The sequence below is a fragment of the Amphiura filiformis genome, chromosome 5 (assembly GCF_039555335.1).
Source record: "Amphiura filiformis chromosome 5, Afil_fr2py, whole genome shotgun sequence".
Classification (NCBI taxonomy): Eukaryota; Metazoa; Echinodermata; class Ophiuroidea; order Amphilepidida; family Amphiuridae; genus Amphiura; species Amphiura filiformis.
The window spans coordinates 29433882-29452478 of NC_092632.1; the positions used below are offsets into that span (position 1 = coordinate 29433882).

The window sequence follows — 18597 nt, forward strand, 5'->3', positions numbered from 1 at the left end:
CTAGCAATCGATCGCTTAGGTCGCTTAGTAGTCAACTACAAACTCAAAACTGAGCATCGTATTCAATTCGATTGAAATCGATATTCTATTATTGCCGTAGATAAAGAGAGTGATAGTGTGTCAATAATGTACATTGTATTGCAGCTGGATTTTACATGCATTCTTTTATATAAATTTTTTCTCAAAGAGTTGAATATGATCAAAATTTTTACTCAGGATTTCAAATTTTTTACCCGCAAATTGCAGTTAAACATATCCACAGCAAAATACCGGTCCTCACTAATTAGTTAATTTAATTTCCAGGTAGTTAATTTAAACGAAACCTGTGATTTACGTGACAACAAATAAAATTTTCTTACAATAGAAATATCATATGGGATACTGATATGGTAGGCCGCAACCGCCACAACGTGGAGCTGCTACGCGTAGCTGACTTTTTGCTCCGTGGAGCCAAATTGACCAATCATGTTAGAGTTTTTCATTACTCGGAGGTAAAACTGACCAATCAAGTACGACTTACTCATTACGTGAAGCGAATTTAGTCATTAAGAATTTGCCAGACGAGCTTCACGTAATTGCAAGATATCCTCGGTCACGATAGTTATGATTCAAAAAGTAATTTATGAAAAGTACGAACCGACTTATTATTAAGATGGACATGCACTCACAAGAAACTCATACAGTATTGTACACAACTATATAGCTAGGCAGAGTGGTGGTAAACCATGCACACAATTCTGCGATCTGCAGTGTATCGCCGGGAGCTGATTTGTACATCTGCGCGCAGTGGCTTGCGGGATTCGACCTTAAGCAAACCAGTTCGGATTTACTTTATATACTAGTAGTAGGCCATACATAGGCCTACTGTAGTTACGGTACTGCCCGTTTTCCTATACACAATACTCAGTGTGCTCACCATTGACGCGTGATCTAGTGTATGTTAGAAGTATTATGCCATTGCCTATATGACGTCACTGTGTAAAAAATAACCAGCCAATATTTAAAGTATTCTCTGAAATTCGAGAAAATATAGTTTTGTAACATTTCCTAAATTTTTAGCTAATTTAGGTGTTTGGAAATATTGGTACTTTTGTGTTTTAGGAAGGATATGTAAACGACAGATAACACCAAAAAATATGAACAAATTATTTCTAAACCGTGTTAAGTCTGCAAACCATTATGCTTCTCATTTTCAAGAACGCTGGTTAACAATGGTTAACTCATTTCGTAAACAAAAGCCCAGACAGTTACCTTGCGTTCGCTTTATAATCATTCACCCAACTGAAACTATTATACCAGCTCATTGTTCATTGCACAGGTAAAACAGACACAAGTGCAGTGTGTATTTAACCAGAGAAGATCTGATGTAACATAGTTGAGCTGTTTTCATTGAGTGTTATCTTGGTTTAATAGCTTTTAATGGGGTTTAAGTCCTTCAAAGGTCGTGGTGAATTCTACTGTAGACATGACTGCATCATGATTATTTTAAAGTCAACAACATTCAACAATATGATCACCGTCATAGTATGACAGTATCAGTACCGTGGGTGTCAGTGATCCTGGCCTGACACAGTAGACAAACAAACAAACAAACACGCCACACACATGGCACATGCATGCAAGGTAACATTGACTATACACTAATCAAACAATGGTATTGATCCTGTACAACTGTTTGTGGTTTATTTACATTCGATTCATTTAAAATCCACATAGTAAACATTAATTTTGGCAAGAGTTTTCTCTCTCTGGAACGATGATGCATCAACTGGCTCCGTGTAATGAAAAGATCTAACATGATTGGTCAATTTAGCTCCATGAAGCGAAAAAGTAAGCTACTGGCGTAGCAGCTCCACGTTAATGGCGGTTACGCCAGCCATATACTGATCATGCGAAAAAGGTAAAACATAGAATAGAAACAGTGTGGCCGACTCTCAAAATCTCAAATTGTATGCATAGCCTGAGTCGCATACGGCCTATCTCGAACAAAATCACCATGCGTAGTTGTTGAAAAACGTAAGGATTCATCGTACTACCACGGCAATTTTTAACACGAAGATATAGGGATGATGACGGTGTGCCACAGTAAATAATTTTCTGACTTTCAGAAAGGCCAAATTTTGGTATTTTCTCAATCTGATCACCAATTTCTAACTGAGAAATTGCTAGGAGATTTGATATATCAGAATTTTGGCTGTTCACATTAATTTTATTAAGAAGCAACAAGAGGAGGGTACCATGGCAAATAAACCAAGAAGTGGGACACCCCAGCTCAAGTCTAGAAGTTATTCACAATTTATCAGACACAATGACAAAACGCTGCCCTATAGTGATCACTGCAAAGGGCTACCACATTGCCTGTTGAGCACTACAGGCTAATAAAACAAACAAACCCAACAGTCATTTTTTTAAGACTACCCAATAAATTACAAAGGTAACATTGTTCATAAATAATATCCCATGTTTTCAAATATTTAATTAAAATAGAGGAAACTAATAATAATATTAGGATAAATTTATTAAATAAAAGTTGAATGCCCCAGAAAATTCTCTGTGCCCACGAAAGGTTACACACATACTGCACACATGCTGTAGTACAGTGCTTAATGGGTACCCGGTGTATTCTCCCAGGGTAGTGGGTCAGTGAGTGCGATACAACTTCTAGGCGGCAGTGTAGCTTTTGTTCTCATATGTTGCAGAGGTAAAAGATTTGCCAGAGTCAGAGATGCCTTTTTCAGGAAACGTTTTGTTGGCAATTATTATGCAAAAGTGTAGGAAAAATTTAATTTTCATGACTTTTTCAGGTAGTTGAGGATTTATGATTATTGATAATACCAGATATCATCTCTGCAGAGCTTTCACATAATCTCAACTCTTGTAGCATTTGGGCCATTCATTTAAATATCTAATAACCTTCAGGCTTATATTGACACACATATATATGCATAGGTTTTTGTGCATCTATAATTGAGCACACAACTGGAAAGTATTTAAATTTTATAATGAATTGATTTTTTACCATTATGACATTACCCTCAACATATTTTTTTTTTTATTATTTGAAAAAATAAACGGTTAACAAACAACATTGATCAGATATGATATCAAATATTTCATTTTTCTTCTTCTTTCAGATTGAATATGGTGAATTTCTTAGCGTGCTACGTTTCCGAGATGAGACTGTGCGCAAGTCGCTGCTCATCCAGTACTTTGTCAAGTTCTATACAAATCAACAATTCAAATCTGGGGTAAGTTGCAGGAAAAGTCACCACTGCTTGCTGTCTGTTAAGGCGAGTCGGGAGAGGTGCCTAAGCTAATGGTGTCTGTGCTATAATATTGACAAAATAAAACCACACTTATAGGGAAAGGCTCATTTTATTTTCCTCCCATGTGCATGATTTTCACTGAGAGGGTGGAAATAGCAAAAACTTCTGTTTTTACCTATTATTTGTCCTAACTCAAAACTGCAATAACTGCAATACATATGGAAATATAAATGTGAACAGTGGATTCCTTGCCTCGATTTTCTATAGATCAGTATATTACTCTGCAGAAATAAACTGTGTTATTAAGAAAAACTAGAAACATATGACCTGAATGTTCCGACTTGCCTTAAAGTAGCATAATAGTAAACTTTATACTTAATATATGATATGTGGTTTCCAACAAGTGAGTTTTAAATGTTACAAGACCAATCAATTTAAAGGTGGGGTTTGGACACAATTTTGATATGGGGTTTGCCAATGGTGCTGTAAAGTTTAGAAGAACTTTGAGGTGATCAATCACTTTGGTAACCTCTAAACTAAAGCACGTGTAACATAAAGACATTAAAATTCTATGACTTTATTTTTGTAACCTCATCCATAGGAGAAGACATCTCTGGGAAGTGAACGCAACTCCAGAGAAAGTGATTCAAAGAAGAATTTCAGCCTAATGATTCGGTGAGTACATTTTGTCATTTAGTAAGGAACATAAAGTTAAACAGGTTTTGATTTGAGCTAATTGGGAAAGTGTTGTGAGAATTTGTTCAGATTTAAAATGTTAAAGAAACTTCAATCTCTGGTAATGCTGACCAGTTCAGCCTGTAAGTGGGGATTCATAACTCTCTGGCAAATGCTTGAATTTTCCAATTGGGAATATGTGTTGGGTGTGTTGATCTTCTTTAACATTGCTATAAAGCACACAAATACAATTTAGGTCAATTGAAGACCACGTTCCTGAACTTGTTAATTCCATACCACTAGCACCTTGTTCCTCATTTGCAGTCAATTTATCTTGATCAGTAAGGCCTTAATTGGCGTTTGGTGATGTGAGTTTGATCCCCGACACAGTCCATGTTTGTTCTTGTGGAATAATTGAGCTTGAAATTCCCCTGGGCAAGGAACTTATTTCTTATTGTCTCTGTTACCCGGACGAGAACTCTGGGAGCTTATTCTGGATATGATGGTTTATTGATATGATATGATATGATATGATGGTGTATAGGGTGTGCGCTTCTTAGCAGCAAATCTCTTTTTGTTGGTAAATGGTATTTGGGCCTTGGGCCACAGTGGTAAGCGAGAACCTATTAATTGTGCTGATTCTTGTGGATTTATGCCTGTCTATATAGCACACTATAAAGCATTGCGCTTTAAAAAATTAATACATCTAACAAGTAAATAGCCATTACTTGTCCCAATGAGAGGTGCAGGTGGTTGCTTTTAATACTATTGTGACTATATTCCACAATCACCATGATACTTTACTGACATTACGTACTTGTTCTTTTCATTCCAGACTTGGGGAACTGTTGAAGTTTAGTTCCAATGAAATACTTGGTCAGCTAGCCATCACGGCTGCAAAAACAGGAGAGGTACAAACGGCTTTGAGAATGGCAAAGTAAGTGCAATAACTGTACATAAAAAACTACAAACTTTTATCCTTCTAATGGTGAAGTTTATATTATGGGTCCATACCACTTAAATATTCCCCTGTGCTTAACTGTGTAAAATGGTAGCTATTCAAATGCAATTTTCACAGCTATAAAGCAACACTGGTAGACCAGACCAAGGTCAAGGTAGCCATAGATTTTAAAAATTGAATGGTGATAGTTAAAATTGACCTGGCAAATGGAATCAATGTTTGTAATCTCCAAAAAGCCTCAAAATTTCCCCAAATATGACACAAAGAAGTTAAATTCAGCTCATCAAATAGTCCTGGAATAGGCCCTTATTTATGATTTGATAACCAAAACACCAATTCTCACAGATAACTTTTTTTCTAAATTTGACCAGATACTTGATAAACAATATTAATCATCTTGTCCATTTGAAAATAACTTTTGACACAAATTTGATGGTAACTGTTGATTCTCCCCACCAGGGATTTGTCTAGTGAGATAATGGACACTAACGTGGCCAAGACGTTGTACACCATCATACACATACTATGCAAACTATGGTCAGAGGAGAACCCCAAAGTACTGGCTGCCACACAGGGTACTGATAACAGCATGATGACGGACATGTTAAGCTTAGCTCAGAAAGCTGCAACCTACTGTGATAATGATTGCTTGTGTGACTGCTTAGAACTCTGTAAGCATCTACGTATGGCATCACAGGTTGATAACCAGTGTGAGAGTGGAGACTATGGTTTTACTGTGCAGGTAATAAGTAGATGGTATATATTATTGACAGCTGTATTCAGTTTGCCATTGTGGAGCAGATCTTTGTAAGAATAAGGGTATAATATACATTTCATCTTGTCAAAACCAAAAGTTATTTACTGACCTGTCAGTTTCGGCCATCTTGGGCGATGGCCATCTTCAGAGTGAGAGGGGGCCCATTACCTTAGTCACGTATACGACCCACTTCTGGGCGCTGGTGAGCCCTCTGTTGGTAAACAGAAGGTGGAGAGAAAAACATCACTCTGAAGATGGCCATCACCCAAGATGGTCAAAACTGTCAGGTCAGTTCTAAAATAACTTTTGGTTTTGACAAGATGAAATGTATATTATGAGTTTCTACAAACCTAATGAACCTCTTCAAGAAGAAGAAGAAGAATAAGGATAGCTGCCAAGTTATTATGGATTTTCCTTCTTTTTTTTTGCACTGAAATCTCAGTAAAGGTTTACAGCAACAGTTAATAGAAAAAGTAGACAGCTCTTAGTGAGGCTGGTCAAGATTGGTTTATTGCCCCAAACCATCCAGCATTCTGAGTTGCTGGCAGTTAGTTGGGCTACGTTGACAAAATTATTACATATATCCATTTAGTGGGGAAAAGTCGATTATCTTTGAATACTTTTAAAAATTATCTTTTCTTTTTCTTTTTTTTATTTTTTACCTTGATGATTTTGTTATAGGAAAATAGCTAATTTCGTGTTCAACATGGAACTCTTGGTACGGTGCAACTGCAACATTTTCAGAACTGACCAATCACGTTTGTGCAATAACATGTGTTCGCATCTGCATCCTACGCTGTATATGCCACATGTATGTGGTGGGAAAGTTCTATGGTGAACACAAATTATTTTATTATTTTTCCAATAGTGTCCAAACTTTGAGAAATTATTTCAAAACATGTGTCTCTTAAGCATTTAACGCTTTAAAATAAAACTGGGGTTTTCAATTAAAAAAATTATCTGGGTGTGTGTGGGTGTTTTAGTTTTGTTTTTATTCTTAAGAAACACAGAAGTAGCACATTGCAAAGAAAATGTCCCTAGAAAAAAACACTTTTTATCTCATTACATATTTGTTTCTTTATGCATGCTGTAAGTGAAGCACTGCTTACATTGGTTGAACTCATAACTGTTGATAAATGCATATACCGTAAACGTTCGCCTAATGGCGCTTTTGGATTCTTAGAAATGTGAGAGCGCCATCATTGTAAAATCTCAACAGCATTAAGGATACGTGTATGTTAAATTGAGCAACCTGGACATAATGCCTCAGAAAAAAATATCGTGACATGACCCAATACTTTAGGTCACTAGGTTAGTTGCTAGAGCAGCTTTCTCAAAGTGCCATTGGACTTAATTTGTAAATCGATTCATACGTTATACCTAACTCATTTTGGTAAATCTTTTTATAACATTGTAATTTCTTCATATTTTTTAATATTCTTCAGTTCAAAATTACACCCTTCTATTGTCTGACCGGTTAGCTCAGTCGGTAGAGGGTGCGCCTTGAATGGTGAATGGTACTGGTTCGAATCTTGATTTCTGCCCCCACTTTTATGTGATGAAGGGTCAAGAAATGTTTTTGGATTTTGTCCCCATTTTACGAACGAATATTGTGATATTTTTTTTAATTTAATTTAATTTTAAATGACCTTTGAAAAAAAGAACGGCCTCAATGTTTCAAATACACTACATTACTTTATTCATTTATGCATTATAAATGATCAGCTATTTTTTTTTTTTAAAAGGATCGAACCCATGTAGATCAGACCATTGATCATATAACTATCAGACCACGAAGTAGTTACGTAACTCCGTGATGGTATCGGAACCAAGCTCTGTTTGTATGGCTATCATTACGATCACGCTATTTTGGTATGCCTTTTTTGTGTACTGATTTGTTTCGATCGTGGTTCATTACTTAAGCGCGTGATCCCGTTGACATAGTAACATTACGTAACCTTCGATACCGGCTTCGATACTAAATAGTTGTTGAGTGCACATAATATGGAAAGCCATTGGGGTATTGTGTGCCTTCCAAAGCGCTTCTTTATAACATGTTCTCATTGTGTTGTGGAATCCTAGCCAGTATTCAATGATAGCTATATAGAGGCCTTTTTGCGTTTATCGATTGGCTCCAAACAAAGGATTTGAACGGTTTCTTCCCGTAATTCAGTATCGAAGTTACGTAATGTTACTATGTCAACGGGATCACGCGCTAGAGTAATGAACCACGATCGAAATGATCACCACATAAAGTATATGGCACTCGAAGGCATACCAAAGTAGCGTGATCCGGTTAACCAAGAGAATTACGTAACCACTTCGATGCTGAATCATGGCGCAATGCAGTCCATTCAATCAAATGTTGTCATCAACCTATTTGATCGTAGTGCATTTTGTTATGTGTGTGAGACGAACTGTCGCGGTAGATGCAATCATGCTTTTGTTGAATGCGTTTGAGTAGTCCGCCATATTTACGGGATGATACGTCATATGCACAGCCTCTATTCAGTTTGTTCGTTTACTCATTCAAAATTTATTTATATCATTTGAAGACTGAGCCTATTATGATACATCCTCCGTGGAACAGTTTCAAACAAATATAGCTAGGGATTATTGGGGCAGAGGTTATCTTTTGAATCCTCTTAGAGGGCTATCATTTTTTTCGGAAGGGGGGTCCCGAATTTACCTAAAGTCTCCGTCAATAAAATTGCGCACCCCCTATTTCGGCAACAAAAATGTTATGATCCCAAACCCCAACATTGTATTGAAATCAGTCTTTTTGAATAAAATAACACACTTTCTGTGGTCATCTTGTGACTCCCTACATTTTGGTCATAAAACATTTTATGACCCCTCCTATTATTCTTTCCAAGACTTTATGACCCGTATATTTGGGACCCCCCCCTTTCGAATAAAATGATATACCTCTTATGACCACTGATGCATAGGCAAGGACACTGCTGCGAATTGAAAGACTTGTCGACGCGACAATTTGTCTCACACACATAACAAATGCCTATACAATCAAATAGGTTCATTACAACATTTGATTGAATGGATTGAGTTACTCTAAAATGAAACGATAAAAACAAAGAATCATGAAAAAAGACACATACAAGATAAAATAATAAAATTATATAAACAATGTTAAAGATAAAATCAAGAAAATAGAGAATAAAATTTCCTCAAATCAGAAAAAAAAACATTGATAGACATCATAATCTGTCAGAAATTACTGCATGAGATTCGAACCATCAATCTTCTCCACAAGTTCTCTTTATCCTCGCACTATAGTCTAATGCTCTGCTCACTGGGCCACAACGTATCAGGTGAATGATTACCGCATTATCATGATTGTTCATAATTGTATGTGTCGATAGGTTTCACCCTTTAACTACACGCACCCTTAATGATCAGTGATAATAGTCGGCTTTTACTGGGATGGCGCTCTCTCATTTCCATGAACTCCATAGCGCCATTAGGCGAACGTTTACGGTATACCATTACTACCTACAGACAACCAATTCATCATCTACATCCAAAGATCCCTACCAAGATTGGCCATTCAATGATTTCTTCAAAGAGGATACATTGGTAATGGAATCGTCCATTGCCATGCCAATGGTGCATCAGTTTACAATGGCATGCCTACCACCAGCTCAAGATGAAAATGTGTTACCACTGCAGCATAATCGCATTGGAGGAAGAAAATTTGTGGATAATACAGGTGAATGTTTGTTTGTTTGTTTTTAGATCCCATGAATCTGTCAGTCTGTCTGTCTGTCTACAGGGTATCTGTTAGCTTGACTACCCTGCACTGACATGCAACTCCAATTTCCACTTTATTTCAGTTCTTATGCCACATATTTTATTTTGCAATTCCCTTCAATAATTTGAATTTTCTTATTCAATTGATCATGCCCTCTAGATTTGCCCACAATAATCTTCTCAAGCAGTTTACAAGCCCACTTTTTAGTTCCCACATCCTATTGTTTAGAGAGAAAATTGGTTAAAAGCCTACTTTGGAAAACCTGAACAGCACATATGTACCAAGGGTGTAAGAGTTCAACTATGCCAGCTGGTTTTCAGCCTTTTCAGCATATGCGGTCACTCACACCTCTGATATACAAAATAAAAGTTGAATGCCTCAAGGGAGAAATTTCTAGATTCAGCAGTAGCATACTAGCTCCTTATAACTAACTGTCATCTCTAATTAAAGACTTGTTACTTGAAATATTGTCATTTTAGACCAAGATGAGGTAAAGAAAGAAGATGGAGCACCTATTCCAGACTCTACTCCTTCCCATATGGAGATAGTAAGCTCATCTGCCATGTGTCTTATTCAACATCTACAAGAAAATAACCAATATGAGATTGCCTTAAAAGTGTTGTTAAGTTCGTTGGGATCATGTCTGCAACATTTTGTGTCCAACACCAGCAGCATGGAACTTTGTGACAAGGTAAGGTGTAATCAGAGATTTGCAGGAATGATTAATTAGTGAGCATGCTGAAGAGGGTGGTGGTTGGTGGGCATGCATCATGGGTGTGGCAAGGGGCAAAAGAGAGGGTATTGGGGAGTCGGAGGTGCTTTGAGCCAGGGCAGGGTTGCTGGTTGTAAGTTATGGCATGGGTAGCCTCATGTCACCACTCTCTGTCAATATACCTATAGGATTATTGGATTAGCGCTATACATAGAGCCAAAAAACCTTGTACACACAGCAACATTTTGGATGATCACTTTGTGACCATGGGGCTTTGTTAATTAATTAATGTTGCCCTTCCCTATGCCATGGAATTGAAGGCATCTTGTGTGTTGAATTTGACAGGGTTAAAGTTACAATTCATCCCAATTTAATGTTTGGTATATTTCCACAACAACACTGCATTGATTGGGGAGACTATATGATCAGTCTGTCCTGTTGGGTTGGTATGTGGGAACAAACCATTTTATTCTACCCCCTAAGTGGAGCAATGGATTGTATCTGAATGAACTTGGTATGATGATAAGACAAGATAAAAACCTCTGGTGCTCTGTAGTCTGTAGTTTGTGTTTCGTTATTACAGATATATTTATAGCGCGTTTCTGTGCTCATATCTTCCTTTGTTTTCCGGCACGCAAAAGGTCTTCACACTTGACAAAGGTCTATGACCGAAAATTCGTGTTTTATTTTTGCTACGCAAATAAATTAATATTATGTGGTTTGACACCAACTATTTCTCTTGGACTTTATTATTGATTATTTATAGATTATGTATATCAATAAGCTAATTTGCACATGTAGGCATCAATATACTCCAGCACTTCTGTTTATTAAAATGTCTTTATTTTCTTATCAGAACCAAGCTGGTAGGGAGCATAAGCTTGCCATAGACATAGGGAAATTGGCTGTGGAAAGGCTCAGAATGTATACATCAACAATACTCTTGAAGGTAAGCAGTTGAAAGCTTTATCATGATATCTGTCTTCAAAAATCAAAGTACATGGTTTCAAAAAGATTTAGGGCAGCTACTTAAATTCAATAAGAAATTTATGACATCCAGAATCAATGATTTTAAAATTAAGTGATCACAGAGCACAATTGTGCATTAAGCTGAATTTATACTCGATCGCCAAGCGATTGCGATTAAATGCTTTTGATAAGCGATGGGCAATCGCCGAATTTTGCGATGCATGGCTCGTCGCTTTTGAATTTATACTTATCACGGCGATAGCGATTGCAGACGACAATTAAAATATTCTAAATGCCACAAAATACATTTTTAGAACATCAGTTGCTGTCAATAATTATTGCTTTTAATTAATTCATCACCAAAAGTTAATAATCGAGAAAGGTAAATTAATTAGCAAAATAATAGATCCAGTTGGTTGTATATGATTGGTTGACACATTCACGTGTCAAGCGATATCGCTGGGAAGTTGAGATTTCCTCAACTTGCAAAAGCGACGTTATTTTTGCCTTAGCGATTTGAATCGATTGATCGGCTTGACGCTCTGCAAATGTAAGTAAACACTGCATGCGTGAGAATCGCTTTTCTGCAAAAGCGATTGAGTATAAATTCAGCTTTACATAATTATTTTTATAGGCCGAGAAATTTTTGCAGTTTATGACTCTTTACAACTAGAAACACCTGAAAAGACAAAATGGACACAGTCAATGACCGAGAATCTTCAATCGGTCAACCAACAGCATTACACTGCTTAAGATTGTAAACAATTAATTTAATTAGTATTAACACAGATGTTGACAAAAGTAAGAGAACTTAATACCCTGCATGCTGGCCTTAACATAAAAAGTGTCAAGACTTTTTTTTCAAAATATTGAAGAGAACCACTGAACCACTTGTTTGTATTTTTCATGCTGATTCCAAATATGAGCATGGAAATGTACAATTATGAAATTTTTGAATTTTAATGAAAATTTGGAACTTGTCTTTTGCTGTTGACACCTTTGTGGAGAGGGTTAACTTAAATGTCCATTGAACAAAGTAAGAAAACTTGAATTAGATATCAACTTTATTTTATGCAAAACTGCATAATTTCTCTTTTCTCCTCAAAAAAATACAACACTCCTCTTATCAGATCTGTGGATCTCGCCATGTCGATGAAGTGCTAGGCTTGGGCTACACCTGTGTTTTGGCCAAGGAAACAGCTTTAAGTATGCTACAATCTTTAACTACCGGCGCTGGGCAAAACTACAGGAAACTTCTGGTAAGTTCTATGCATGTGTACATTGTCTTGGTGCATGTTTACAGCGGACATGATTTTTTTTCAGGTTTAAACCAGAATTACCAAAATTGATGTATTTTTATTTATTTTCTGGCTGTTTTGGGATGTTCTTGCTCAATTTCACATGCTTTTTCAGGTTATTCTATGAATGCTCATTTCATGGTTCATCACCAAAATGTTTGCAAGATCTAATTTGCAAGTACAGTTGTAACCATGGTGGTGGGTATAGGTTCATACAAGATGGCTCCTGACTTGAAATTTAAAAAACAAAAAGATCTTATGGGGACAAATCTGTTCTTAGACCTAAGTTATGGAACACTTTGCCTACCAATGTGCATGATGCTCCTAATATGCAATCTTTTTCAAAAAAACCTATCATTTTCCAAGAGAATAAATAGGTCTGAATGCCTTATTTATTATGCTTAGGGAGTGTTCATAAATACTTTGGTGGGGGGTGGAAAATATTGGGGGATCAAAAAAATTTGGGTCCAAAAAGGGGGATCAAAAAAAATTCAGTCCTTAATAAGGGGGGATCAAAAAATTTGAGGGTAAAATTCGGGTAAAATGTACGAGAAGGCATGTACATTACAAAATTTTTGCGCGCTTTGCGCGCATCAATATTAAGTATTCAATTTTGTAATCTCAAGCTACAAATCAACAAAATGTGCCCACTTTACAATTTGGGTATAATACTATGACTCCAATGAGTTAATGACCATAGGGGTAGATCCCGGGAGATGGGGGGATAAACCCCAATATTTTGATAGGGGATGATCCATACAATCATCCTCCCAATGTTGCTGTATATGGGTTTCTAACCAAAATTAACCCCATATTTGGTCATTTCAAACTAAAAAGTGCCAATTTTTTGTGCTTCGCGCAAATTAATTCCAGTTTTGTACTATATTTCACCAGTTTAGCTTCAAAATGGCAAATTTTATTGCGCGCTTCGCGCGCATTTGTACCATAAAATTATTTAGTCGGCAAAAGGTGCTGGATTCACTGGACTTCAAGAAATTTTCTCCAACCCCAATGTCAAAAAGAAATATATGCCACTGTTAATGATGTATATTTTTGGTTTCTTTTTTAGGACATGAAGGGGGATCAAAAAAATTTAGACCATAAAAAGGGGGATCAAAAAAAATCCACCCTTTTTTAGGGGGATCAAAAAATTTTGATGTCCGAGGTTCAAACTTTTCCAACCACCCCCACCGAAGTCTTTATGAACACATTTTATACATGTTATTGCCCACATGTATTTTTTTCTTGGGTCTTATGTATAAATTAAATGCCTTTAAATTAGTAATGTGTAGGCCTATATAATGTATTTTTATGATGAATTTTCCCAGATGGGTTGTTTTTATTTTTTTTAATGTTCATCAGATTGCTGTGCATATCTGTTTTTATAACCAAATTTTTTAATGTAAAAGTATGTATTTTATCATGTTATATTTCAGTTATCATATCTAAGTTATTGTACTGTTGTGTATTTTCATGACTGTATTTTATAACTTTGTTGTTCCTCTGTACAGGGTGTTGGGCTATAGGATTGTGCTTTTTAAGTTCTCTGTAATAATAATTAACAAAAGATATTAAATAAAGTTTTATTCAGATTTCCTTTTACAAATTAAGCGTACTGCTAGCTGTCCAGCGCGTATTATTTGCACAAGGTCCAATGCACATGCTTGACGTCGTGCACGTATACGCGATGGTTAACCTGTCAAAGCAAATCTGAATAAAACTTTGGTATGAATTTTAATCAAGCTTTAAATTTGGTCTCTCAAAAAGGTCAATTTGAAACCACCAAAATCCCTGAAGTTATAAGGAAAAAAACTTACCTTTTTAATTTGATGTTGTTTTTGTTTGTAGGCTGTGGCAACAATAGGAGAAGCATTTGCAAGTCTTAATGATGAAAAACAATTGTTGGTTATCTGTCAAGAACTTATAGTCAGTGCCAAATGGGGCAAAAGATTGTCTAAACTCAAGGTAAATTTATTGTAGTCAGTGCCAAGTGGGGCAAAAGATTGTCTAAACTCAAGGTAAATTTATTATAGTCAGTGCCAAATGGGGCAAGCGATTGTCTAAACTCAAGGGAAGTTTATTATTTTCAGTGCCAGATGGGGCAAGAGATTGTCTAAACTCAAGGTAAATGTATTATTGTCAGTGCCAAATGGGGCAAAAGATTGTCTAAACTCAAGGTAAATTTATTATAGTAGGTGCCAAATGGGGCAACAGATTGTCTAAACTCAAGGTAAATTTATTATAGTCAGTGCCAAATGGGGCAAGAGATTGTCTAAACTCAAGGTAAATTTATTATTGTCAGTGCCAGATGGGGCAAGAGATTGTCTAAACTCAAGGTACATTTATTATTGTCAGTGCCAGATGGGGCAAGAGATTGTCTAAACTCAAGGTAAATTTATTATAGTCAGTGCCAAATGGGGCAAAAGATTGTCTAAACTCAAGATACATTTATTATTGTCAGTGCCAAATGGGACAAAAGATTGTCTAAACTCAAGGTAAATTTTTTATAGTCAGTGCCAAATGGGGCAACAGATTGTCTAAACTCAAGGTAAATTTATTATAGTCAGTGCCAAATGGGGCAAGAGATTGTCTAAACTCAAGGTACATTTATTATTGTCAGTGCCAGATGGGGCAAGAGATTGTCTAAACTCAAGGTAAATTTATTATAGTCAGTGCCAAATGGGGCAAAAGATTGTCTAAACTCAAGATACATTTATTATTGTCAGTGCCAGATGGGGCAAGAGATTGTCTAAACTCAAGGTAAATTTATTATAGTCAGTGCCAGATGGGGCAAGAGATTGTCTAAACTCAAGGTACATTTATTATAGTCAGTGCCAGATGGGGCAAAAGATTGTCTAAACTCAAGGTAAATTTATTATAGTCAGTGCCAGATGGGGCAACAGATTGTCTAAACTCAAGATAAATTTATTATAGTCAGTGCCAAATGGGGCAAGAGATTGTCTAAACTCAAGGTACATTTATTATAGTCAGTGCCAGATGGGGCAAAAGATTGTCTAAACTCAAGATAAATTTATTATAGTCAGTACCAAATGGGACAAAAGATTGTCTAAACTCAAGGTAAATTTATTATTGTCAGTGCCAAATAGGGCAAAAGATTATCTAAACTCAAGGTAAATTTATTATTGTCAGTGCCAAATGGGGCAAAAGATTGTCTAAACTCAAGGTAAATTTATTATAGTCAGTGCCAGATGGGGCAAGAGATTGTCTAAACTCAAGGTAAATTTATTATAGTCAGTGCCAGATGGGGCAAGAGATTGTCTAAACTCAAGGTACATTTATTATAGTCAGTGCCAAATGGGGCAAAAGATTGTCTAAACTCAAGGTAAATTTATTAATGTCAGTGCCAGATGGGGCAAAAGATTGTCTAAACTCAAGGTAAATTTATTATAGTCAGTGCCAGATGGGGCAAGAGATTGTCTAAACTCAAGGTAAATTTATTATTGTCAGTGCCAGATGGGGCGAAAGATTGTCTAAACTCAAGGTAAATTTATTATTGTCAGTGCCAAGTGGGGCAAAAGATTGTCTAAACTCAAGGTAAATTTATTATAGTCAGTGCCAGATGGGGCAAGAGATTGTCTAAACTCAAGGTAAATTTATTATAGTCAGTGCCAGATGGGGCAAAAGATTGTCTAAACTCAAGGTAAATTTATTATTGTCAGTGCCAGATGGGGCAAGAGATTGTCTAAACTCAAGGTAAATTTATTACAGTCAGTGCCAAATGGGGCAAGAGATTGTCTAAACTCAAGGTAAATTTATTATTGTCAGTGCCAGATGGGGCAAAAGATTGTCTAAACTCAAGGTAAATTTATTATTGTCAGTGCCAGATGGGGCAAGAGATTGTCTAAACTCAAGGTAAATTTATTACAGTCAGTGCCAGATGGGGCAAGAGATTGTCTAAACTCAAGGTAAATTTATTATTGTCAGTGCCAGATGGGGCAAGAGATTATCTAAACTTGAGGTACATTTAAATAAAATAAATAAAAAATAAGTAAAGAAATTTATATAGCGCATTATGCCAGGCCTCAATGCGCTGAACAGAGAAACTAAACTTACAAATACATTATGCAAGAACTACAAAAGTACATATTCTATTAGGCATAATACAACCAATACAAATTAATTATAGTAAACACATTTAAAAAACATTATAAAGCAATAATACACTTGAAAGAGAAACAGAATAGCAAATAAATTTATTATAGTCAGTGCCAGATGGGGCAAGAGATTGTCTAAACTCAAGGTAAATTTATTATAGTCAGTACCAGATGGGGCAAGAGATTGTCTAAACTCAAGGTAAATTTATTATAGTCAGTGCCAGATGGGGCAAAAGATTGTCTAAACTCAAGGTAAATTTATTATAGTCAGTGCCAAATAGGGCAAAAGATTGTCTAAACTCAAGGTACATTTATTATTGTCAGTGCCAGATGGGGCAAGAGATTGTCTAAACTCAAGGTACATTTATTATAGTCAGTGCCAGATGGGGCAAAAGATTGTCTAAACTCAAGGTAAATTTATTATAGTCAGTGCCAAATGGGGCAACAGATTGTCTAAGTCAGTGCCAAATGGGGCAAAAGATTGTCTAAACTCAATTTTGAGGGTCATAGACTCAAAATAACATTTGGCAACCTCCTTTTTGTGATTCAGCATGTCCAAATTAGTGAAATACCTATGTTACCAACCTTAAATTAAAAATGAAAACCACTTTGTACAAGCATATGTTTGAGATTTTCCTCTTAAGTTTACCAACAATTGTTTGGAATTGTTTCCACAGATTAGCAATCTGAAGGATGTGTTCTCGACACCAGGTGCACACAGTAAGAGACAAATTATACCTCATCTAGTCCGACATCCTGCCATGAATGTCACCTTGATCAAAGAATACTGCAGGTAAGGCTGGCTGGAGAATTACACTACCACCCCTTCCGTTCACAAAGCAGCTTAGTTCCTTGAGGTCAATGATGCCCTCTTGTTTTAAATGTGGACATTTCGTTTCTATTGACAGCAGAGTAACATGATGGCGTTGAACTTATTATACCTGCCATTGGATATGTCTTACTGGGCTATTCCATTTAAAATCCATACTACCCCTGTGGAAGATTTTGGAAATATCTTCCACAGGGGGAGTATGTTTTTCAAATGTAATTAGTCAGGGTTAATCATTTTGAAACCCATACTCCCCCTGTATTATGGCTTTACCTATTTCTTCCACAACTGGAGTGAGTATTTCATATGGAAGTTACTCAACTGTCCATTCCAGACCTGCCAACTGTCCCTCATTTTGAGGAACTGTCCCTCATTTGGGGTTTACCAAAGTGAAAATGAGGGACAGTCCTGTTTTCTGAAAATTTCAGTGATGGCATATTTAAATAAAAGAACAGCAGAAAATGATGAAAATGTCACTTTAAAATTTGCTATATCATTCATTTTAGTCTATTGTGATAAATTCAGACCTGCAAATCCTTCTCTGAGTTCTGAAAGTATTGCACACCTCAAGTCTTAATGATTTGTCAGTACCTGGTTTGTGTACATGTACAATGTTTTGGTCTCAATGTCCCTCATTCTGACTTCGGTAGGTTGGCAGATCTGCTATTCTATTTGAAACTCATACTCCCTCTGCGGAAGGTATTTCCAAAATCTTCCACAGGGGTAGTGTGGATTTTAAATGGAATAGCCCATTTATCCATAACATTGGATTTCCATCTCTTCTATTCACAGAGCATTTGGGTACAGGGATGAATTTGATGTCAATGAGGCCCTACTACTACATCTGGAGATGCTATTGATACCTGACAATATGGTAATGCCAGGTGACCCGGTTGAACTCAATGAAACTGCCATAGAGAGTGTACTGTCATCAATAAGTGACAAGGATATGATGGTGCGGAAGCTGAATCAAATGATAGCCATGGTAAGAGTGTTAACTGTCCTTGTATGAGGCCAAAAAAAATTATTGTTGTGTTGCCCTCAACCTTCCTACCCTAAATCCTGAAAAATCAGGGTCGCAATTTTTTTTTTTTTTTTTTTTGAATGATGATTTTTACAGATTTGTTCAAAAACTCAATGTTTTTCACATAAAATTAATATTTTATTGTAAGACTAGTCTTTAATTGTTGTCTAACAGGTATCCAGAAGTCTAAATTGACAAATGTCCCCTAATTGAACAAGC

At 36.3% G+C, this 18597-nt stretch overlaps 1 protein-coding gene across 1 annotated transcript in view; it reads left to right on the top strand.

Moving 5' to 3' along the window:
• Window positions 1-18597, top strand: part of LOC140152935 (kinetochore-associated protein 1-like) — an 82414-nt gene that overhangs the window by 40231 nt on the left and 23586 nt on the right. Inside the window, exons 25-35 of the mRNA XM_072175487.1 lie at window positions 3135-3248; window positions 3868-3941; window positions 4777-4878; window positions 5362-5644; window positions 9179-9389; window positions 9911-10122; window positions 11000-11092; window positions 12243-12371; window positions 14259-14375; window positions 17203-17318; window positions 18147-18339. Of these exons, the coding sequence (XP_072031588.1) occupies window positions 3135-3248; window positions 3868-3941; window positions 4777-4878; window positions 5362-5644; window positions 9179-9389; window positions 9911-10122; window positions 11000-11092; window positions 12243-12371; window positions 14259-14375; window positions 17203-17318; window positions 18147-18339 (1644 nt within the window). The remainder of the gene's footprint in view (window positions 1-3134; window positions 3249-3867; window positions 3942-4776; window positions 4879-5361; window positions 5645-9178; window positions 9390-9910; window positions 10123-10999; window positions 11093-12242; window positions 12372-14258; window positions 14376-17202; window positions 17319-18146; window positions 18340-18597) is intronic.